This window comes from Trichosurus vulpecula, chromosome X (genome assembly GCF_011100635.1).
Source record: "Trichosurus vulpecula isolate mTriVul1 chromosome X, mTriVul1.pri, whole genome shotgun sequence".
Taxonomy (NCBI): Eukaryota; Metazoa; Chordata; class Mammalia; order Diprotodontia; family Phalangeridae; genus Trichosurus; species Trichosurus vulpecula.
Genome location: NC_050582.1, coordinates 41967967 through 41993425, shown reverse-complemented (window position 1 = coordinate 41993425; position 25459 = coordinate 41967967). Strand labels below are relative to the sequence as shown.

The following is a 25459-nucleotide window of genomic DNA, read 5'->3' as shown; positions in this document are numbered from 1 at the left end:
TCCAAAAGGATCTCAAGCAAAACGCAATACAACAGCAAAGCAACAAGATCACAAGGAAAATTCACACAAAGGAAGGCACAGGAAAAATCTGGAAGGCTGTTTAGGGAAAAGAAGAATGGATAATGTCTACTATGTGGGAGAAATAAGACAAGACATAAGTGCAACAAAATGGGAGTAAGAAGAAAGAAAACAAGAGATCGCCAAACGTGATGAAGGCGCTAAACCCATCACAAGAAGCAGCAAAAACAGAAAAGATGCCACAGAACAGAAAATCAGCAACAAAGAAAAGCTGGAGCAACATGACCAAAATTTAGCAGGATGAAGCAGATAAATGGCAATGCAAATCAAACTGAGTGACCTGGAAAGTCAATCAAGGCTCTCTAAGCTAAATAGATATTTGGGAAGAAAAAGAAGGAAAGCAACCTCAGGGTGATGTTCAGAGAAACAATTGAGGAAATTTTTCCATAGTAAAGAAGAAATAAGTCTTGAAACATAAAGGATCTTCAGAATGCCCTTTATGAAAATCATGCAACACAAAATTCAAGGCATACAACTGTCAAATTCCCAACATAGATAAAGAAAGGATTCTTCAAACAGCCAAAGAGAAAGGAGAACTGACATATCAAAAGGCTTCAAATAGATCATAACCTAATCAAGGGCCAGAAATCATCTTTAAATGGACAGAGTGGACTAAACTGTGCCTAACATGGAAGAAATCAGCTTGAAGCCAATAATCTGCTTCTTCTTCAAACTAGCACTGAAACTGACTTTTGAAAACCAAAGGTCAAAACATGTGAAATGGGCCTGCATTCAAGGGATGGAGAAGGCCATGGCAGGCAGTTTCAGACAAGTAACAGAGAGACAACCTTACTGTACAGGCATTCACCTTGTTCTCTTTGATGTCTATTCTGCCCAAATCCCCTGGCTTTTGGCCTAACAGTGCCAAAAAGATGAGGAGTCATATTTAAAAACATAAACATTTAATGAAATTTAATGCTTGCAAGCCTGTGGGCAAACAGGTATATCTTAGACCATGCTGGTAAGAGTACAAATTAGATCAGATGTTTCTAGGAAGTAATCTGGCAATAGAAAAGAGTCAAAGTAGATCATACCCTTTGACCCAGTAATAATGATATTATGAAAACATAGCCTAAGGATATAATTTGAGTAAACAGAAGAATTAGTTATACAAAGATATTTTAACAGCATTGTCCATATTAGAAAAAACCCTATAAAGAGTCTGTTGAGCAATTGGGAAATGGCTAAAACAGACTGGTCCAATGATGCAATGGAGACTCTCTTGACATAAAAAAATGGCAAATACAAAAAAAAACACAAAGAAATATGAAAGGACCTACAGAAAGTAATTCAAAGTGAAAACAGTAGAACTAGGAGGACTGTCAGCACACTAACTTTAGCTCTGTAAAAGAGAACTACGTGAAAATCTCAGAGTTCAGCATCGAGTCACTGATAAATGTCTAATCCTGCCTTCTTTGTTTCCTTTCTAATGTGAAATTTATTAATCACAAAATAAAAAGGAGAGATGAGAAAAGATTGCAAAGAGATCCAGACACTTAATTTTCTCGTCCAGCATCAAGTTCTTTATCCATTGGGCAAGGTAACCTATTAGACGTCCATTTCTTGCTTTCTACCATGCAGAATGAAGCTACCTTTTGTTTTTCAGCTTGTTACCACATCATTTATTGCTACCGCGACCTTTATTCTCCCCAAATAGTTCAAAATTAGATTTGATAACTCCCAAGTCATGGTGAAGAGAAATGGGTCTACTTGGGAGAATGTTGTAAATATTGTCAGACATAGTTACTGTATTAAAGGTTTTTGCTTGATGATTTTCCTTTGTTACAAGAGTGGGCTCAATTTGGAAAAGGTCATGGGGGAGAAGGAGGTATTTCTAGAAAGAGCAGTAGCATAATAATAGAAGGTATCATTAAACCCCTTTTAATGTATTTGATAGGAAGAAGGGCAGTATAAAGATGTCCAAAAATTCACGGCGGACAAAATCTCAGAAAAGAACCAGCAAGAAAGTCCACACAGTCCGGCTAACAAAGCAAGGTGACCTATAGTACCCATTACATGGAGGGAAATTTGTCTTCGTGGGTACCTATAGGACCAGTGACTGGAATACAACTCTGTAAGGAGATTTCTTATACAAAATGAATAGAATAAATAAAAGGCGGAGGCCGAGTAAAATTGTTTATGAGAAAAATACACCGAGTAAATATGAAGAAATACAGAAACAAAGGCGAGAAGTGTGGTAGACAGCATTTGGGTGAAAATAAACAGAAGCCTAAAAATGAGCAGTATCGCCACGGAAGGACACTACTAATCATCTGGATAAAAGGATGCAAAAGATGAGAAGTTCAGGAAACAGATAACAAGAATGATTCAGAGGTGTGATACAAGGGCGATGGGGGACATCAATTATCTGGACATCTGCTGGTGTACTCTGTCAGCCAAAAATAAAGCGGCTCAAAATTTCTTTATTTGCCCTAAGGATAATTTCATCCTTCAAAAAGTGAAGGTACAAAAGATGACAATGGTTGCCTGAGATTTGACTCACACCAACAAGGACAAATTGCTTGCTGATGGAACCTGTGGTCCAGAACCAAGTCCCAACAGGGGATATTAGGCTGGGGAAGAAAAGACTCATGGAGGCTATATGATGGCTCAAGTATATAAAGGACTATCATGTGAATTAAGAATTAGCTATGTTCTAATAGTGGCTAGATGGTAGGCTCAGAGTTCTGCACTTGAATTCTCTCCTGAATGACGGCCCCTTCTCTCCTCTGACACAGCTGCCATTCTGGTGCTTCGCATCTGGACTGTCACAACGGCCAGCTGGTCAGTCTCTCTGATTCAAGGCTCTTCCCCAGTCCAGTCCATCCTCCATTCAGGTGTCAAAGTGATCTTCCTAAAGCATAGGTCTGACCATGTCATACATTACTAGCTCCCATTCAATCAACCACAATGGCTCTCTAGCCCCTCCAGGATCCAATATAAAATCTTCCATTTGGCTTTTAAAGACCTCCCTTCCTTTCCAGTCCTCTTAGCACTTAAGACTTTATTCTATCTCCTGGCTTCCCTCAAATCTCTACTAAAATCTCACCTTCCCCAAGAAGTCCCTGGCAATTCTAGTGCCTTCCCTCTGAGATGACCTCCAATTTACCCTGTATATAACTATAGGTACTTAGTTGTTTGCATGTCTCCCCTCATTAGAATGTGAGCTTCTTGAGGGCATGGGCAGTTTTTGCCTTTTTTGTATCCCCAGTGTTCAGCATGGTGCCTGGCATGTAAGTAGGTGCTTAAAAATGATCATTGACTCAACTCACTGAAGTTCAAACCCTACCTTAGAAACTTACTAGCTGAGTGGCCCTGGGAAAGTAACTTAATCTCTCTCATTCTCTGTTTCCTTACATATAAAATGGGGGTTAATAAAAGAATCTACCTCACAGGGTTGTTGCGAAGATCAAATTAGATGATATATAAAATGCTTTGCGAAACTTAATCTGCTATATGAATGGTGGTAGCTGTAACTATTATGCTTGGTTCCAGACAGAAAAAGTAGGAACAACGGAATAGAAGTTGGAGCAGGGAAAATTTAGGCTTAAGTAAAAACTTCCTTACATTTAGAGCTACCTACAGGAAACAATGAGTTTCCCTTGCTAGAAGTCCTTCCAAAAATGCGGAGTGACAATCTGCAGGGGATAGCATAGAAAGGATTCCAGTTTAAATATAGGTTGGACTAGACTCTGAGGTCCTTCCAACTCTGAAATTCCATCATGCTGCCCAGCTCCTCTTCAAGGCCTTTTTTATTTCAAGAGAAAGATCATAGGATTAAAGTTAGTGCTGAAGGGATGTCAGGAATCACCTAGTCCAACCTCCTTATTTTTTTTTGGAGGGGGGAAGGCAGGGCAATTTGGGTTAAGTGACTTGCCAAAGTCACATAGCTAGTAAGTATGTCAAGTGTCTGAGGCCAGATTTAAACTCAGGTCCTCCTGACTCCCAGGCCAGTGCTCTACTCACTGCGCCACCTAGCTGCCCCCCAATCCCCTTATTTTACCAATGAGGAAAGTGAGGCCCAAAGTGGGAAAACAGCAGAATAGGGATCTGATGCAAGTTCTTCAAACTCTAAAACCTGAGCTTTCATGTATCTGTTGGAGCACACCACTGCCTCCCCCACCCACGCCCCTGTATAATATACTCTTTGAGATCAAGAATTATCCTTTTCTGACTTTGTATTCCCAGTGCAATGCCCATAGTAAGCATTTAATAAATGTTTGCTGAATTGAACCTTCCTATGTCTTAAGTTTCCTCACCTGTATAATGAAGGTCTCTCCCTGCCCTAGAGTTCTCCATGTCTAGGATTCTAGCTTATTAGAAAAGAGAATGAACTACAAACCTTATTTTTGAGGTAAACAGAATATAAAACGATACATTCTCTCAACAGAACAATGGTAGGGAACAGGGCACTTTCTGAAAGAGTTTACACCATGCTGATAATCAACTCTTAATGAGGTCCTTTTACCTAGATTCAAGATGCGTTACTGTCATCCCATTAACCATCTTCCCCCCACCCCCTTGAATGGCTCTGTCCTCTCACAGAGCCCATCACCATGTGAAAGTAGCTGTATAATTAATTTTTCAGTAAAAGGCAAGCTGTTTTTTCTCAAACATCCTGTAGTTCAGGAAATGTCAAAATGTCACAACATGTAAGTGGAAACAAACTCAGCACTCTGCTTCCAATCCCTCATGTAGAGAGAGAATAATAGCTGGATATCCCATTGAGAAAAAGAGATACACCCGACACACACCCACTGTTCAAAGTGACTACACTGTCTTTCTCACTTGAAATGTTTGTCTGTTATTAGTAGTTTCCAACCTGTTCTACGTTTTTAAAAAATATAAAGAAAAGAGAGGTATCATTCTATGACTTGAGACTCCAAAAGGACAGAACAAGAATGATTAATTGGAATCAAAACCCAAGCAGAACAGGGAAATAGTAAGAGGACCTAGCTGTCTTTGATGAGTTCAAGTCTCCAGGTCCAAATGAACTACATCCCAAGGTAGCAGAAGAAGTGGGAGCTGTGATTGTTGAGTCGCTACCAGAGATTTTTAAAAGATCACACAGGAGTCATGAGACCAGCAAGACAGAATGCCATCCTTTGTGCAAACCTCTTCAACCCCAACTCCAAAGCAGGGAGGGGGAAGAGATTTAGTGTCAGAAACTGAGTAATAATAGCTGATTCCACAAGATAACAAAACAAAATTTCTGATGACGAGAGGAGAAGACATCCTTCCCTCCCTTCCTTGCAGAGATAGGAGCCTAAGGCTAAGGAACCGTACATACACAGACTTAGTTGATGTGCTTGCTAGTTTTGCTGAGCTACTTTTTCCCTCTCTTTCTTCCTTCCTTCTTTCATTCATTCTGTCCTTCTTTACATATTACCCGCTACAAGGGATGGATTTCTGGACCATCTGGAGAAAGAATATATTTGGACATGAAGGTGATGTAAAAACAAACAATATCAATAAATGTTTAACAAGGAAAAAAAGGAAATCTGTGAGAAAAATTGAGTTCAGTATTACAGAAAATCACTTAGGCAATTTTTCTAGAACATATCCACCCCATAAAGTAAGACACAGCAGAACCATATGTGAACCAAAGGGCCATGTCTCCATCAGACGTGGTCCATGTATCTGATGTGTTTGTGCTTAATTGTTTTTCTTTGTTATAAGGGAGGGTTCAGTTCCCAAAAGGGAGTTGCTAAAGATAAATAGATATATCCAGAAATGGCTGCAATAGAAACAAATAATTATTTTTAATGATGATGGAAAACAAACAGAAGAGCTGCTGTCCTTCTAAACCTGCCTATGACATCTAACAGCACTGACCACCCTCTCTTCCTAGATTGTCTCTCCTCTCTGGATTTTTCTGACATTCCCTGGGTTCTCCTTCCTATCTATAACCACATCTTCTCAGTCTCTTTTGTTACTTTATTATCTACATCATGCTTCCTCACTATCAGAGTTCTCCAAAGTGCTGTCCTGGGCTCCTCTCTCTCCTCTCTTCTCCTTCCATATTCTCTCTCTTGGTAAACTCATCACTTCCAATGGGTACAGATGACTTCCAGATACACTTCTCTAGTCCCAGTCTCTCAATGGAGCTTCAGTTCCCTATTGCCAATTGCCTATTCAATATTTCAAACTGGATGTGCCAGAGACATCTGAAACTCAACATGCCTAAAAACAAATTGATTGTTGTTGTTATTCAACAGTTTTTCAGTCATGCCCGACTCTTCATGACCCCATTTGGGGTTATCTTGGCAAAGATACTGGAGTGGTTTGCCATCTCCTTCTCCAGCTCATTTTACAGAAGAGGAAACAGGCAAACAGGATGAAGTGACTTGCCCAGGGTCACACAGCTAGGAAGTGTCTGAGATCATATTTGAACTGAGGTCTTCCTAACTCCAGGCCTAGAGTTCTATCTACTGAACCACCCAGCTGCCTCATAACTTTATATTTATGTTGAGTATATAGTTTTATACATACTTATCTCCTCCATTAGAATGTAAGCTCATTGTGGACAGCAATCATTTTGTTCTTTGTACCTGTAGCCTCAGTGCCTAGCACAGTACTTGATAAATACCTGACTGATTGATTAAGGTCTGAAAAAAGAGCAAATGTTATCTTAAATTACAATAAATAGAAGAGTGGGGTGTGTAAACTATCAGGCAATCAGCTTAGCTTAGATTTCTGGAAAAATTTACAGGACATAAAATTAAAGATATGGTCATTAGACATCTAGAAAATATTTCTGTAATCACAAAGAACCAGTGTGGTTTACCAAGAGTGGGTCATGCCAGACTAAGTTCGTATCCTTCATAGCCACAGAGTTATTAGTAGGTAGGCCAGGGAAACAGTACAGATTTGTTTACCTATATTTTAGCAAACCATTTGACACAATCTCTCATACTTTTCTTTTGTAAAAGATGGCAAGATATGAGCAAGACAATAGTTGTCTAGTTATGCGGATTTGGAACTTATGGCTCAATGTCAACCCATAAAGAAGTCTCCAGTGGAGTGATTCAGTGATCTTAGCTCAGTCCCATGCTCTTTAACATTTTAACCAATGTCTTAGATGAAAGCATAGTTGGCATGTTTATCAAATTTGCAGATGGCACAAAACTAGAATGGATAGCCAACCTATTGGATGACGGTCAGGAGCCAAACAGATCTTGATAGGCTAAAATGCTGGGCCAAATCTAACAAGAAATCCCAGACAAAATTACACACTCTAAGGTGTTGAAAGACCTTGCAGATATGATCAATGAATCATTATCTATGATTTGTCAGAAACACTAGAGAATGAGCAGCACGCCAGGAGTCTGACAAAACTTGATCTGGTTTTCAAAAAGGTGGACACCAGAAACTACTGAACGATGATGACATTGATCCTTAGTAAAATTCTAAAATAAATGACTAAATATGTAGTTTGTGGATGCATAGAAGGGAATCAGCAATCATTAGAAAATAGCATAGGTTCATTAAGAACAGGCATGCTTGGTTACTAGACCAGGAGATTAAGGGAAAACCCTGGGCATAGTATTTCAGCCAGGTATTTGCCCAAGTCTGTCACCATAGCCTCATGGACAAGATAGAAAAATATGAAGTGGATGGTTGCAAAGTTAAGATGGAGTCAGAACTTCCATGGTGTACCACAAAGCACTCTTGGTTTAATGAATTTAAGCCTCAAAGAGCATGCCATACAGAGCGGAAGTCTTCCACCCCATTCTGCTCCACACTTTTATCAACAATTTTACTAAAGTCAGAAAAGACATGCTTCTCAAATTTCCAGATGGCACAAACTCAGTGGGATAACTTACTGAATTTAAGAAAGCTCTGAAAGTTTGGCATCATCCCTTGAGATTGCTTGGGACAACCAATGGCATGGTTGGAAACCACCAAGAGAGGATGAAATTTTTCCCTTAGGCTTAAAACAATTCCAATTCCAAAGAGCAACCTTGGCTTGCTGTCTCTACACTTTACCTTTCCTAAATGAAAAGGTGGGTAACTTTCCAGTTTTGATCACCTAAAATCATTAGTAGTTATGAATCAGAACCCAAGTCTTTGGTCTACCCTCCACAGTTTGGGGAACAGTTAGAAAGTTCTCCAGCAAGACAGAGGAAAGGTTTCAATGGTACTGGGAAAAAGATGATGACATGCTGTTTCCAACTCCATTTTTCATTCTCCAGAATTCCATATAGATATAGATATATATAGATATAATCTCTTTGATCCTCATATTATCTCCATTTTATAGATAAGGAAACTGAGGTGGACAGAGGCAAAGTAACTTACCTAGGGCCACACAGGTAGGAAGTGTTGGGACCCGGGTCTGCCTGACTCCAAGTCCAGCACTCTCTCCATTCTGCTACACTGACTCCCATCATAATTGAGTGCTCTTATCTGCAGGTTCTTTCAGCACTTGAGTATATACATAATGTCTACACCATCTTGATTTGACCCAACATTTGAATCCATGAAGGTCTTTTTGGATCTTGATTCCTTCCAATACTAGCTGTGTGACCTGGAGCAAGTCACTTTGCCTTTCTGAGCCTCAGCAAAATGGGGAGAGGGGGGCAGAGATAAACTTTGCCTTGGCTGCTTTTTACAGGCTAGGAGATGTAAGTGCCAGCCATTATTATGATTAAGTATCTCAGGACCCAAAGAGAATTAGAAAGGCCCTTAGAAATCATGCCATCTAACGCACTTATTAGACAGATGATGCCCATTAGAGTGGGCTTTTCTACTATGTTGCATTGCTGGAAGGCACGCCAACCTTTAGCTTCCCAAAAAGTCCATGAAAATTATGAAAAACGGAGCAAGAGAGGAAATAAACTACTGATTACGACAGCTCAGCAGACGGTCCCAAAGGGCCTGAGTTGCAAAAGTGGTGACCATCAAGTGTTAGAGGGGCATTTCTCTTCCTTTCCCTCAACCCTAGCTCTTTTTTTCTGAAAAATATTTGTAGGAAACCACAAAGGATGCAGTCCAGAAAATAAAACCGCTTGATTTGTTTGACTAGAATGTTGAAAATTAGCACCATTCTCAAGCTTTTTCCTCCTTCCCATCAACTGGCAAAAAATCCCAAATTGATCCATCCATTATTAAGCACCTACTATGTGCCAGTCACCATGCTAGGCTTGAGACAAAAATGAGAGTCCTTGCCTTCAAGTAATTTAAATTCAAACATAAAGTATTTTTAGTAAAGGGGTAAAAAGGAAATCTCTGGCCTTTCATCTATATTTCAGGTTGCTATAGCAGCATGGTTATGATGGTGTTTGACAGGTGCACTAGATTTAGCACTCAACTTCAAGTCAGCAAGACCTGGGTTCAAATCCTACTTCAGATACCTCCTAGCTTTGTGACCCCAGACAAACCATTTCATTTCTCTCTGCCTCAGTTTCCTCCTTGGTAAAATGATGGGGTTGGACTTGATATTTTCTGAGGTCCCTTCCAGCTCTAGATCTATGTCACTATGACCTCTTTAGTTTTCTCCACTTATCAGGTAAAGGTGTGAGTGTGTGTGTGTGTGTATGTGTGCATACACACACACATGCATGCACAGTACACAGCTTGGACTACCAGTCTGCTTCAGGAATTGTCCCTATCTAGCCTGAATCCCCCAAGCTCCATTTAATCCTATTTCCCCCCCTCAGGTCGAAGATAGCTTATTCATTTACTCATTCAAACTCACATTTATTTATTTAAGTACCTGTTATGGAGAAGGCATTTAAAGAAACGAAGAAGCCAATCTTTCCCTGCAAGTCTTGTAATTTAAGAAGGTAGATAATACATAATACAAACAACCACAGTACAAATTCCGTGGTAAGTACGGAGGAGAGGCCGAATGTGCTATGAGAAATGTGAGGGGTGGGGTTTCCCTCCAGGCTGGTGAATCAGGGAAGTCTTAATGAAGGAGGTGAGGGGGTCCCTCAGCTAGACCTTGAAGAAAAAGAAGAATGCACCAAGAGGCAGACAGGTGAGGTAATGGAGGTTGGACAGGGGTCTCAGGAAGTGAAGGTGAGGAAAAGGCTGAGTTCATTCAGTGCAGAGGGGATGGCCTAGGCAAAGGCTTAGGTTGAGAGATGAGAGAGAAGATAAGATCAGGGAATAGGGAGTCACCTCCAGTGCTTCTTAAACTGTAAGTCAGTTGAGAGTGGAAAAAGTTTAAGAAGACCTGATTCTAGACTGACAGGAAAATAGAGTATATAAGAGGGTACAGCCCTCTCCATAAGTTGGTGTTAGATTGTGGCAGACTTCAGATGCCAGAAAGAGGTGTTTGTATCAAATCAGGAGACAAAAGAGTCGCTGCAGGCTTTTGAGTGAAGTGATGTGATCAGACTGTGGTAGGAAAATCACTTTGGCAGCATGTGATAGATTTAAGGCTTGTGAAAGAACTTTCTGCTGCAGAAAAAAAAATGTCCTCATATATTAATTTCTGTGCAAGTATTTGGGTGGTTTTAGCAGAACACCTATTGTGCAATAAAACTACCACAGCATTAAATTGACATAATGGAGGCAGAAACTCTAATTCAGTAGAGTCTTGGTCATGCAGTCATTCTAATATGGGAGATGAATTTAGCTCATGGCTGGAAAATCCAAGGGTAATGACTGAAACACAATGTGATTGAACTAATTATCAACCAGGTACACTTTAAGGAGATGACAGTTCAATCTATTACTGCTAAGTGCATAATCTTGGTTGGAGGGGGAAAGTTTCTGAGAGGAGAGCAGATGCTAAAACTTCTGAGAGGTACGACAAGAGAACATGACTTTCTAGACTGTCCCCTAAAATTCAAGGCCCTCCACAATTTGGCTGCTACTTACTGATCTAACCTTGTCTCCCAGGAGCTGCCTGTATGAACCCTCCATTTCATCAAGGCTGATCTATTCACCGCTTCTCATCCCACCCCCACCAAAAAAATAAACCTACCTTGTGCATTCCTGTCTCTTTGTTCAAGGCTTCTCACTTTTCACTCTCCCATTGCTTCTCCCTATCCAAATCCTCCTCAACTGATAGCAGCACACCCATTCCTGTGATTGCCTTAGGATTTACACAGTACTATCTAGTTACCTTTTTTGTATTTCTAGAATTCTCTCTCCAACTAGATTGTCGTGTCCTAAAAAGCACAAAGGTGGCATACTTGGGGAGCCCAGGGTGGGGTGGGGGGGATGAATCTCCTAGAATGCCTGTATTCGATGACTGAAGGTTAATGCTTCAAATGTCTGATTATTCATTTCGATTTTTTTCCAATGGAAATTGTGCAAAAATGCTAAACACTTCCCCTGACTAGGTAAAGAGGATATACTGAGTCCAATTTATTTTCTGCATGATCGGTTTGGCATCAGCATAAACCATTATTGTTCTGTAGAATAGATAATACAGGGGTTTTAGACTGAATATATACTGTGCTCCTCCAAGAATTAGACTAGCTTGTAAATAGCTCAAGCTCTTTCCAGGTCTGGTGTGCAAGTTAACAAAGAAGGTCTTGGCTTAGCATTAACAGGTCCCTACATCTCCTTCCCCTCTCTAGGCACTTTAGTTCTCACTTACTTCATTTCTGCCCCCTTCCTCACCATCATTGCTCCTTAGTACTTCCATCCTGCTCCCTATTCCTTTCCATCAACCTTGAAGACAGGCCTGCTAGAGTGCATCATCTTTAAATTTCCTATCTTCACTGCATCACCCTGTCAACTCTCCAAGGGTCACTGGGTGACAAGGATCCCCAATGGTTTCAGTTGCGTGGAGATGTTGGTGCCATGGGTGTCCAGATGATCAAATAGTTCAAATAATATTTTAGTGTTTATTAAGTTCCCATTCAAACCAAGAAATAGAAGTAGAAAACACACAAAGGGTTTGCTAGACTGTGGCATCTGACCCCAAGATCTGAGTTCTGTCATCCTATAAAAATATCATAGGAACCTAGCTCTAGAGGCCATGTCATCCAATCTCCTCATTTTACAGATGAAGACACCGAGGTCCATGGAGGTCAAGTGACTTGCCCAAGGTCTCACTAGTAGTGAGTATCAAATTCCCACTGAGTCCAGAGCCAGGGATTCTTCTACCATACCACCCTGTTTATGCCAGGAAAAGTTCAGTTTCTGGGTTTCATTTGAAGCAATGAGAATCTGCTTTAAGGAGACACCAAACAAGTACTTACTGAGAACCTCCTATATAGATGGCAATACATTCAGAGACTGAGAACAATGAGGAAATTTCTAATAAAAAGGTAAAGGCAGTCTCAGATGAGCAGAGGACATAAGAATAATAGTATTTTAGGACCAGAAGAGAACATTAAGATTCATCTCTCAGGAGAACTGTGAAATGACCTGCCTGATGTCACACAGGTAGTTAGTGACAGAGGCAGGGATAGGATTCAGGCCTCTTCACTGAAACTCCTATGCTCTTGTGACTATACCAAAGCATCAGGAGGCAGCACAGCAAAGTAGAAGGAGCACTAGGGCCAAAGAACATGGGCTCAAATCTCACCTCTGACTTTTGGCAACTTGATCCTCTCCAACTCTACACCTATAATCTTATGAAGGCAGAAGAGACATAAAACTTCAGAAATTCCCAATTTGGGATTCTTTTCAAAGTACTAAATCCTCCATCTTCTGACAAACATAGAGTCTCTTGCCTTCTTCCCACCCTCACTCTCAAAATGAGAATAAGCACCTTATATAAGACCTTATATGGCAGGTAGGTGGGCACCATACTTGGAGTCAGGAAGACCTGAGTTCAAATCCAGCCTCAGATACTTACCGACTGTGTGACCCTGGGCAAGTCACTTCACCCTGTTTGCCTCAGTTTCCTCATCCGGAAAATAAATTGGAGAAGGAAATGGCAAACCACTCCAGTATCTTTGCCAAGAAAACCCCGAATAGGGTCACGAAGAGTCAGAGATGACTGAAACGACTCAACAACAGCAAAAGGAAATCTTGAACGATCCTATTTGACATCAACCCTGGGAGTCCCTATGTTTCCTTTTTCTTTCTGGGCCTAGATTTCAGTTCTATCATCTGTTCTCTATCTGAAGGTGGCACTCCATGAAGCACAAGTATCCTCAAGCAAATAAATTTTAATCTGCCACCTACTTCCAATAGCAGGAGGCAAGCTCCTTGAGGTCAAGGGCTGTTTCCTTTTTATCTTCATATCCCCAGTTTCTAGCACAGTGCCTAGCATACAATGAGTGCTTCACAATACTTGATTGAGTCCTCTGCCCAAAGTCCAGCACAACATAGGGGAAAGGCAGCAAATAACTGGCAGCTTAGGGAGGACATAGACTGGAATGGCACCAGTTTGGGAACTCCTAAACAAAATCACTTTTAGGACTGAAGTCTCTGTACTGTCTCATCGCTAGCTGCTTGGAGCGAAAATCTGGTACATAAAACACGTTAAGATCACCTTGGCTTTCAAGAATTGCTGTTGGAAGCAAACCAACTCCAAGAACTCTGAAGCAGATCTAATAAAAAGAACACTGCATCCTGGTGAGGACAAGTAGTAGTCCAGCACTATAAAATTCAACAAAGAAATCCATTTGTATTACAGAATGATTTGATGGTGTCTGATCTATGATTTGACAATATCTGATCTATAGTTAAATTGTCAATAATCCTATAGTGCCTCCTATACAAAATTTTTACTTTTTATACAAGGAAAAAGATAAAGCCTTGGAAGAAACTAATCTAAGACACCTTTTCATATTGTCACTTTTAATTTAAGAAAAAAATCCAATTTTCCCTTTATTTTGTCACATCAATTTTTCTTCTTAGAGTTGAGTTCATTTTCACTTGAATACGGGCATTAGGTTTAACTTATATACAAAGAGAAATATACTTTAAAAAATCCTGGACTAGAAGCTTTCCCAATGAGATCAGTAGTAAAACAGGTATCTTGACTGTATCCCCACCATTGTGGTACTAAAAAAAATACTAGCTATGGAAATAAGATAAGAAAAATAAACTGTTAGAATAGCATAGGCAAAGAGGAGGCAAAATTGTCTCTCTATTTGTTGTTCTCTGCCTGAGGAAAGAAGCAGGCTTAAAAGGAGTTTGATGGTTCCCTTAGAGAACCCCAGAGAGTCCATGGAAAAATTAAAACAATAACTTCAATAAAACAGCAGAATGCAAAATAAATCTACGAAATTCATCTGCCTTGCAGTCAATCAGTAACAAAACATCGCAGGAAGAAAGAGAAGGAGAAATTTCATTCAAAGTCACAATTTAATACTTCAAATATATAACATGTTTAGGTATCATATAGATAAGAAAGAGATCCACATAGAGATAGAAAAGAATATAAATATAGCTATAAAGGGAAAGAAAAAGGAAAATTCCATTCATGATAAATACAAGAGCTATTAAATACTAAGGCATGCTCACAATGACAAAGCACTCTTCACAGAAATAAGGGAAGACAGTTGGAGAAATAACCATTAGCTAGGTCATGCCAATATAATAAAAATGATGACACTTCTTAGCCTAATTTAGAACTTTGGTGCTATACCAGTCAAACTACTACAGGGCTAATTTTCTAGAACTAGACAAAATAAAATGCACTTGGAAAAATAAAGAGTAGAGAATTTCAAAGGAAACTGCGGGGAAAAATGAAGGGGGATTAGAATTACCAGAAATTATATTGTGAAGCAGTAATCATCAAAGTAATTTGGTACTGGTTTTAAAAAAAACAGAAAAAATAGCTCACTGTAACAGACTACATTAGCAAAACCTAGCAGCAAATGAACAGAGCATCCCCAATGTTTAATAAACCCTAAAACAAACTACTTGGGGAAGGATCTTCTATTTGACAAGAACTATAGGAAAACAGTTTGGTAAGTAATGAGCTTCATCCAGAAACCTATACTATCGACTTACAATAAGTTCCAAATGAATGCACAACCTAAACATAAAAGATCACAACGCTAAAAAAGCAAGAGACAGAGAGAGAAAAGAGTGGAAGGAGGTACCTACCTGTCAGCTTTTCACTTCAATGGGTAAGTGAATAATTCTTAATTTAAAAAAAAGCAGTTTGCTTTTTCTCGCTTCCCGGCCATCTTGGCGGCAGGTCTCTGGCTGAGGGTCCTCCCACACCGCAGGCAGGAAGATGGTGGCCGCAAAGAAGACGAAAAAGTCGCTGGAGTCCATCAACTCGAGGCTCCAGCTGGTCATGAAAAGCGGCAAATACGTGCTGGGCTACAAACAGACCCTGAAAATGATCCGACAAGGCAAAGCCAAGTTGGTCATCTTAGCCAACAACTGCCCAGCCTTGAGGAAATCAGAGATTGAATATTACGCTATGTTGGCCAAAACCGGCGTACATCACTACAGTGGCAATAACATTGAATTGGGTACAGCATGTGGGAAGTACTACAGAGTATGTACACTGGCTATCATTGATCCAGGTGATTCTGATATCATTAGAAGCATGCCAGAACAGACCAGTGAGAAGTAAACTGTACAAAAATATACTTTAATAAACGGGCCAAAACTTGTTTTAAAAAAAAAAAAAGCAGTTACAAAATGTCATAAAAGAGAAAATATAGACAGTTTTGTTCATTTAAATGTAATAAAAATATTGTTGAATAAACAAAATCAAGACAGAGAATAAGAAAAGCTATGGGGGGGAAATTTTGCATTAAACATATCTGATAAAAGTTGCATTTTTCAATATATAGAATAGTCACAAATATATAGCATGAAGTGCTATTCCTCAAAATATAAGCAGTTAAAGGATGCGAAGAGGTTTTAAAAGAAGACATAAAAACTATTTGCAACCATGTGGAAAAATGATCCAAATCATCATTGATTTGAATAATAAGAGAACTGCAAACTAAAGGAACTGGAAAGTTTCACCTCATATTGAGAACATTAGCAAAGTAGATACAAGATTAAAATAATCAGTGTTGGGAGGGGTTGCGGGAAGTCCAACACACTAATACTCTGCTAGTGTAGCTATGGATTGATCCAGCATTTCTGGAAAATCATTTAAAACTTTACAATAACATAACCTTTGCCCCAGCAACCCCACTACTGAGCATGTGCCCCAAGGAAGACAAAAATAAAGGTCCCGTACGTACCCAAATATTCATAGCAGCACTTTGTGGTAGAAAAATACTGGGGAAATAGTGAATGCCCATAAACTAGGGGATGGTTGAACAAATTGTGGCGTATGGACATAATGGAATATCATTGCACTGCCAAAAACAATAAATATGAGGAAATCAGAGAAACACGGGAAAACTTGTATGAACTGATGAAGAGTGAAGTGAAACACAAGAACAACTGCATATACACAATGACTACAATACTACAACATAAGACATTAATTTGTCTTAATTAACACTGGCTTGAAATTTAGGGCAATGTCTAATGTTGCTTTCAGAGAAAATATAAAGAAATAATCTTTCTTCTTGGATAAGTATGGAGAAATATTACAGATGTCGAACATGGCAGATGTGGACATTTACTGCTGCTATATTGGTCAGTTTTGCTTGATGGTTTTTCTTTTATGGGCAATAAAGGGTAGGGAGGGAATCTATCAGGGAATGAGTCTTGTTTGTTTCTTTCTTTTTAAATTTCAAGAGACTGCTCCAGGGTTTAGGCCGGGTATGCCAGGAGATGAGAAATAGGCTGCCAGACTTGGTAAGCCTAGGAGTTTGTTTTGCTTAACTATAATTCTGGGGTTATAATGGAGAGTTCTTTGGGGAGGGGGAGGGCAATTACTGCAAAGTATGAGAGTTTTTAAGCATCAAGGAAACATTTTTAAACCCCCTTAGTTTGCCAGAAGCCCTTTTCACAGATGACAAGGCACTGATTACATTGAGCTCTGGAACAGTACAGGGTTTCCTTAATGAGATGCATTCAGCCACTAAAGATATTGTTTTTCCAGTGTGGATAGTTGGAAAAAAAAAGTGAATGAGGAATGCATATTGTTGAGATTATGACATATGGTTAGATGGGTAGCCCAATGAGTTAGTTGATCAGTGTGCATATATATCCTGGACGGATCCCATAAAGGGATAGTGAGCTGGAATCAGAACTGAATGGAAAAGAGAAGGGAAGATTGGCCTGGATGTCATTTGGGAAGTGGATTGCTGCTTTCAGTGATCCCAAGCTGCTCTGTCACAAAAGCCGATCTTCACCAGTACTGTTCTTTTTCCTGTGGTGCTATGTGGCTAAGAATCATGGAATACCATGATTCTTGGAAGAGTCAAAAACTGTAGATGACCCAAAGATCAATATGGTAGGCATGAAAAAGATGCAGCAAATTACCAAAGCTGACTAAAACAAAAGAAGACACATCAAAGGCATCATCAAATAGACATATAGCTAGAAAAGGGATGGGACAATCACATAACTTACATGGAGGATGGCCATCTACAAATAACAAGGATAAAAACAAAGCTGAGAGAAGCTTCCATCATACTGAGGGTGTCTTCGAAGGAGGATTTATTGAGAGATATGGGTAAGGTCCTCACAGAATAAGAAGGAATAGATGTGGATGGGTCTGGTCTGTAACCAGCGGGAAAAATGCCCTCACTGATAAGATTACAAATGCATTTCAAAAATATGTTAGTTAATTCCTTATTTCAGAAAATAATCCTTAGTTATGGCCTTGCAGGGTTGAGGGGAGGCCGATCTCCAAGATATCAATTATATTTGAATACTGCGTGCAAAAGAACTTGGAGTAAAACTATTTCAATATATTTTCCAAATATCATAGGTCATATTTTATCCAGCTAGCATTCCACTTTCTGTCCCAAATGTACTCATCCCTAAGCTTTGGGGCTACAATGTTGGCAATCAAAACATCTCTGGTTTGAATCTATTTATATCAAGGGTAAAAGAGAAATATTGAAGGTATCCAAGAAATCCTACCAAGGGGGCAACTAGGTGGCGCAGTGGGTAGAGCACTGGCCCTGGAGTCAGGAGGACCTGAGTTCAAATCCGGCCTCAGACACTTGACACGTGTACTAGCTGTGTGACCTTGGGCAAGTCACTTAACCCCAATTGCCCTGCCAAAAAGCAAAAAAAAAATCCTACCATAATGATTCTGGGACAAAAGATGGCCTGAATCTCAGACTTGCATATATTCATAAGAAATATGGAACAGGATCACCACTAAAATCATACATGGGCATACTGAAAAAAAGTTGAGATGACATCATTGGAAAATGTCAGCTTTACTTTAAAGATATAATTTTGTTTCGAACTGGATTTTCCCTTCTATTCATCACTTAGATCTGCCTAGTGACACAATGGGAAGGGTTTGGGGATCAGAGTCCTAACTGATGGTACCTTGTACCTGTATGACCAGAGCCTCATCTCTGTAAGCTTCAAATTCTCCATCTGTAAACACTAGGGATAAAACACTATGTGCCTCATGGAGTTGTGAAGCAAGAAAAGCTTTATAAATCTTAAAACATATCAAAATGGGGACTGCTGTTGTTATTGATATATTCTCCACTAAAATCCTACTCTGCCTCAGTGGTATAAAGAGGCAATATTACCTAATAGATAAAGGGCTGGGACTTGCAGTCCAAATAATTTGTCTTTAAATCCCACCAGAGGTCCTTACTTATTTACGTGACCCTGGGCAAATCATTTAATCTCGCAGAGTCTATTTTTTCACCAGTACAATGGGAATAAATAACAGCACCTGCCTCCAAGGGTTATTAAAAGAATTGTAGAATGCATTAACGATCTTTAAGTATTATGTAACTGTCAGCCACATGTATTATTATAGAGGGGAGCCACAATCCTCAAAGGACCTGCCAGCGGAGTCCCAGTTCCAATGGGCCCTACCCTTGCCTAGTCCCACTTCCATGATGTACTGACTAGATGTCAGTTGCTAAAGGACCAGCCAATCTAAGTTTGGAGAGGTTCCCAACTACAGGTTTACTGCTAGGTGATAAATTGTTCTCAGCCACAGCAACTTCTGCAGACTACCTGATACAGCCTGGAGCAGGGGCAGGGAACCGGCAGCCTGGAGGCCACATGTGGCCCTCCAAGTCTTCAAGTGCGGCCCTTTGATTGAATTCAAACTTCACAGAACAGATACCCTTAATAAAAGGATTGGTAAGGTAAAACTTGGACTCAGTCAAAAGGCCACACCAGAGGACCTAGAGGGCCACACGTGTCCTCTAAGCCAGAGGTTCCCCGCCCTGGAGGTTCTGCATCTGGGGAGGGACTACACCCAGGAAGAAAAGCCCAGTCCCTATAAGTACTAAAGTGGAGTTACACACAGAAGTGACAAAAATGAAACCTCAAAACTCTTTGTTCAAAACAACAAATATTTGTTATGTGCTTATTACATGTAAGGCATCGTGCTGGTCCGGAAGGATACAAACATAATTCCTTCCCTTGAGGAGCAGAAAGCCATTGGGGAATGTAGTGAGAACAGCATCCCATAAAGTAGAAAGTGACAGGGGTAAAAGAGTGATCTAGATAGAATGCTCTAGGGAAATTCCATGAAGGAAAGATCATTTTAGCTGGTGACTTGAGGCCAAGGGTAACTGAAAAGGTGGTAGGTACCTAAGCTGAGCCTGGGGAAGACGATGATTTCCAATGCATAGAACTGCAAGAAGGCAGGATTAAAACTAGGGAAGAGCTGGCCTAGGCTATGACTCCTACAGCATTTAACTCCTGAGAAGAAAGCACAGGGCAAACCCACACTGAAAGCCTGGTAGTTCATGGGCAGGACTGCAATTTTGTGAAACTGCAAGTACTTGAAATAAGTAGATCATTATCTCTGGCTTAAAACTCTTTGCTAAAGAGAGATCGCGATTCAGTAGGGACTTGAGCATTTTCTTCCCTTGGTTTGGGAATAGAGATGGAAGGCAGAAGGGAGAGGGAAGATGGGAAGAAGGAAGAGGGAAGAAAAGGAAAGATAGAAGAAGAAAGACCAGGGAGAAAAAAAAACAGTGTTTGAAACAGTGGTAAGGAAGAGAAGGATAGTAAGGAGAAAGTGTTCTGGACTGAAGAAGTCATCAGATCTGAGTTCTAGGCACGGTCCTGCCATTCTTTGTGGCCTCACTTTGGACCTCCATCTGCCCATCTAGAAAATGAAGGTAGAACCACAGGATCTGTAAGGCCCTTCTCAGTCCTAATCCTTTGATTCCTTTCTCAGTCTAAGGAACAGTAGAAAGGGATGGAATTGGTTCTCATTAAATCCAAGGACCTATTAAGAGTATTAGTCCCATTTGCTTTCACTGTATATACAGACCACACAGGAACTAAGAGAAGAAAGAAGTTTTTACATAGATACTCTATAAACAGAACTAGACCTAACAGCAGGACTATCAGACATATGCAAGCGATTTAATCTTTCAACATTCTAACTTTTTACAGTGAAACTAGAACTAATAAGGCCTTTGTTGTTCAGTTGTGTCCAACTCTTCATGACCCCTCTTTGGGGTTTTCTTGGCAAAGATCAGGGAGTGGTTTGCCATTTCCTTCTCCAGCTCATTTGACAGATGAGGAAAGTGAGGCAAACAGAGTTAAGAGTCTTGCCCAGGGTCACACAGCTAGTAAGTGCCTGAGGCTGGATCTGAACTCAGGAAGATGAGTCTTCCCGAGTCCAAATCCAGTGTTCTATCCACTGCAGTGCCATCTAGCTGTCCTAATAAGAGCTCTACCTTCAACTGCTGGCATCCCCAAAGTGTGTACCCTACAGCCACACTCTGCTTTCAGGTCAACAGTACTATCCCACAAATAGGAATAAGGAGAAAATACCAGTGTAAGTAGCAAGATTTCCAAGATTTCTTTGGCATGACCAGGGCGAGTCATATTAATGTACATTGAAGTCAATGAAGGTGCTGTGCTAATGAGCATTAGGGATGTAGGAACATAAAGTAAGAGTTCTTGCTTCGAGAACCTGGGGTGATACATGTCCATAGATTAGTATAATACAAGGTAATTTGAGGAAAGAGGTTACTAACAACTGGGAAAGGAGAGAGGTGGCATGGAGAGAAATTAGAGAGGGGGTAGTAAACTTTGAAGGAAGACAAGAGAAAGAAAAAATTCATGGGGTGAGGAGGGGGAGTGGCTTATACAAATGGAGAGACCAAAGGTACATTGTTAAGCTCACTGAGTACCTAAAAGGAAGGGATAAGAAATAACACTAGAAAGGTAGGTAGGAGTCAGATCATGGAGGGCCTTGAATGCCAGGTTAAGGAAACTGTTATCTCATCCTAGATGCAACAGGGAACCAAGGAAGGCTTTTGGGCGGGGGAGTAACATGGTCAGACCTGTGCCTTAGAAAAGATAATTTTTTAGATTAGTAGGGCAGAAATCAGACCGCAAAGAGTTAAAGAGTGCTGCATTCTTGACTCTCCTGAACTTTCTCTTTGATGGCCTCTACCCCTGTGGCCTCTCCTCCTGATTGGCTAGTTCCTCCAAGAACCTCCATGTCAAAGAGGAGGCCCATGTCAGCAATGACTTCATTCCTTACCAGAACGTACTCCTGATTCTCCTAGACTATCTCTTCTCTTTCTCCTTACCCTACTACTTTTCAGCTCCCTTTGATGTGCTGTCCTCCCCCATTCAAGAGTAAGTTTCTTGAGGGCAGGGACCATCTCTCTGCTTGTCTTTGTATTCCCAGTGCTTACCACATGGCCTGGCACATAGTAAATACTTACTAAACTGTTGACTTAAGAAAATGGAGGCAACAGGTAAAGGAAACATTAATTTGTCTGCGGGTAAGCTACTCAGGAAGCCCAGCTAGGAAGCATATTCATGTGGATAAAGATCCAGATCCTTGATGTAAACAATATAGTATTTTACTATCTTCATAACGCATTACCTACCTTTTCTCATTTTACCATACAACATATCCCTGATAGAAATAATACAAATGTTACTATTATCACCATTCCCCTTTTTTTCAGGGGAGGAATGAGGCAGCTAGGTGGCACTGCAGTGGATAGAATGCCAGGCCTGGAGTCAAGAAGACTCATCTTTGTGAGTTCAAATCTGGACTCAGACATTTACTAGCTGGTGACCCTGGGCAAGTCACTTCACCCTGTTTGCCTCAGTTTCCTCATCTGTAAAATGAGCTAGAGAAGGAAATGGCAAAGCACTCCAGTATCTCTGTCAAGAAAACCCCAAAAAGGGGTCATGAGGAGTTAGACACAACTGAAAAATGACTGAACAAATGCAAGGGGAGGGTGGAGTAGAGGAGAGCTGGATGAAAAGCCTGCATTTAAACTCAAGTCTCCTGACTCCAATGCTTAGTGTTCTGTCCACCACACTGTACATATTGCTTAGTGAACCATTTTGTGAAGGAAAAAAATTCCATACTAACTCAGATGATAAATGTTGTGGTAAGCAACTAATAATTATGGTAGAAGAGTGAAATTGAATTGCATTGAACTTCCAGGGTCAGAGGTGAGACCTGATTAATTGTATGGATGAATTTTTTTATAGCCCACAGAAGCCTGTCAGCCAGAGTTCAATACATCTAAGCAATATCAAAACTGTCATTGAAAACAATTCAGTTCTAATGTTGCACCTAGATTCTCCCTCCTTCCTTCTCAGACACACACTCTGAATATTTACATCATTGGTCTGTTGAGCTAGGCAAACCTAGAGAAGAAAGGAGCCATTGCATACAATATAGCAATAGTAAGAGTAACTGACTAGTTAATTACCTGATGGACAAGTTCCACCCAACAGCTAAGTCTAGTGTTTTAGGAAGGCTTTTCCCTAAGGACAGGGCAAGCTGAAGACCAATGGAGAGTGTTAAAGGAGATCCCTAACAATTTGCAAGTGTCATTTAAGTAGAGGGGTAGAAATGGAAGCCTCATTGGAAGCTGCTAAGGAAGTGATAAGAGATAAAAGGAAGAGTTGGCAGATATAGATAAACCATTTGCTCAAACCAGAGAACGCAGGAGAGTATCGCGGGAAAAGCCTTAGACTTGGAATCAGATCTAGGTTGGAAAGCTGGCTCTGATGACACTTGATAATAATGCGACTTTGGGCAAGTTCCTATTCCTCACTGGGCCTCATTTTCTTTCTCTGAAAACGAGGGTGTTGGATTATATCAGGGGTTAATTTAGGGTCCACGAATTAATATGTATGTATGCATAGGTATATGTATATAGAAAATTGTATTTCAATGTAATTGGGTTCCTCTGTGATCCTGTGTGTTTTATTTTATGCATTTAAAAACAGTGACAAGCTCCTGGCCTAGAGTGTCTACAGCCCTTCCAACTCAAGTGATCTTTGAGTCCACGTGTTGATCCCATTAGGACCTGGTCCACACCAGCAAGAATACATTTTAGCAAACAAGAACATCAAGCTGGCCCTTTTTATGTGTGATTTCTGCTTGTAGCAGGAAGTGAGGGAAAGGAGGAGGAGGGGTGCCTCCTTTTCGGATTGAAAATGGGTTTGAATAGGCTTGGCCCACAGAGCCAACCTGGAGTCTTTGAAAATCTCCATGGTTTCAGGATAATGCCCCTCAGTCCTAGGGATTTAAAGGGGGAGGGGAGAACTGCCCACAAGAAAAAAAGACAAAGATAGTTAGGTTGAGATTCTGAGCTCTTTAACGGCTTCCCTGTAGTGCTTCTGTTCTAGAAATTCCCAGACTCTAAAGGAATCTCAGTCCCATCAAGCCTCTTCAGGTAAAAAGAAAAAGGAAAAAAAATGCACATCTGCCAACTCCAAATAGATCACCTCTTGCTTGCCTAGGATCACACAGAGTTCTCTCCCCCTGCCCTCCCCCCTGTCTTCAGTGAGTGCCCCATAGGGGCCTTCAAGAACTGAAGACAGGAGCAGGCCTGTCTAGCCACATTGAATGAGTTTAGGGGTTTTTTGGGGTGGAGGGGTGGTTTTTTCTAAGTCCTAAAGGCCCAGTGCACAAGCTATTTCCCTGAGTCTTTTAGGGCATGGCATTTACTGGTCAAGGATACTTGAGTACCACTAAGCCATGATGGGCCTGGACTGAGGTAATCAAGCCACATGTTTCAGGAGGGCATATTACTGGCTACTTCAAATCAAGACTCGTCAAACTTGGAGATCTGAGGGCCACTTCCATAATGAATACCTCCTCTGATTCTGCCACTTCAAAAAGAAAAAAAAACTGAAACTCTAAAAACCTCATGGAACTTTTGCCTGGAAATAGATCCATTTTCATAGCAATGATTTTAAACTACTCATGGGGGGAAGGGAAATCCATTTTAAAATGCATAGTTTTATTAAATTTCTATTCCATATTTATTGCACAGACCAGCAGAAGGAGCATCACTTGAAGTATCAATACTTTCAATAGTTTGGGGTAGGCAAAGTGTAATGAAATATTATTCCATATAAGAAACAAAAAATATGAACATTTCAGAAAAACTGGGAAAGATTTGTATGAACTGATGCAAAGCGAAATTGAGCAAGCAGAACTAGGAGAATGAACTTAAATACTAACCACAGTGATATAAAGGTAAACAATGCTGAAAGACTTCAGAACTTTAATTAATGCAATAACCAATTATGGCTTCAGATATACATGGAATAAAGCATACAGTGTCAGAGGCAGCCAGCATTTATTGTTTCACTTAATTGTATTTTTTTTCTTGCAAGAGAGGGTTTCCATTGGAGGGAGGGGGAGATCATTAGATGTTAAAAAAAGAGCCTCAATTAAATATTTGATTAAATAAATAGGATCAGAATTGTACAGATGTGTCTAGGTGACCTCGAACAGTGGTGTCCAACTCAAATAAAAATGGATTCCTGCAGCCACATAACTTAGAAAATCACGAATTAACATCATTTATGTTTTTATTGTATTTTTCTGCATTTTGTTGAGCATTTCCCAATTATGTTTTAATCTGGTTCCTGTCTGTCATACTGGGGAGCCTGTAGGCTAAGTGCTCAGAGGTTAGATATACGATTATGTCAGGGCTAAATTGTGAGATGAATGAAATTTGTATCCAGCAGCCTTTTGTCCTCTTCTAAGCAGTCCCCTTCTGCAGGAGAGCTTATCAGGGCTTCTCCATCCCCATAGCCCTGCAGCAGGCCCTCCAGTTCTGTTCCCTACTGTCCAGTCACCTGTCCTGTGCCACCGCCAGCCTGATCCCTACAACACACACACACACACACACACACACACACAGTCTGCTAACCACCAGCTGATAACGTGTGCAACACCTCACTCCACCTCTGCACCACTGCAGATGAAGGTCTCTCAGTATCTTCTCAACTGTAAAATTCCAATCCATTTCCCACCCCCCCCCCCCCCCCCGTACATTCTCATAAGAGGATTTACCCAATGATTCTTTTCCTATTTTGTGGCTAGTACTCAGGCTGCCCATATGGAATCAGCCTCTCCTTTTCTGATTACCTGTGTCCTTGAAGATGTTTTATGCCATTTCTCCCATTAGTAATA

General features: G+C 40.4%; 2 protein-coding genes across 4 annotated transcripts in view; one reads left to right on the top strand and one right to left on the bottom strand.

The window, feature by feature from the left end:
• The window catches only part of GPC3 (glypican 3), a 705431-nt gene that overhangs the window by 604946 nt on the left and 75026 nt on the right, over positions 1-25459 (bottom strand). The window lies entirely within an intron of this gene.
• Positions 15157-15560, top strand: LOC118832862 (60S ribosomal protein L30). The gene has a single exon (XM_036740239.1). It carries the CDS (start codon positions 15188-15190, stop codon positions 15533-15535), a length of 348 nt encoding a protein of 115 aa, XP_036596134.1. The 5' UTR covers positions 15157-15187; the 3' UTR covers positions 15536-15560.

Coding starts and splice junctions, on each gene's coding strand:
- LOC118832862 (XM_036740239.1), top strand. CDS start 15,188: ATGGTGGCCGCAAAGAAGACGAAAAAGTCGCTGGAGTCCATCAACTCG.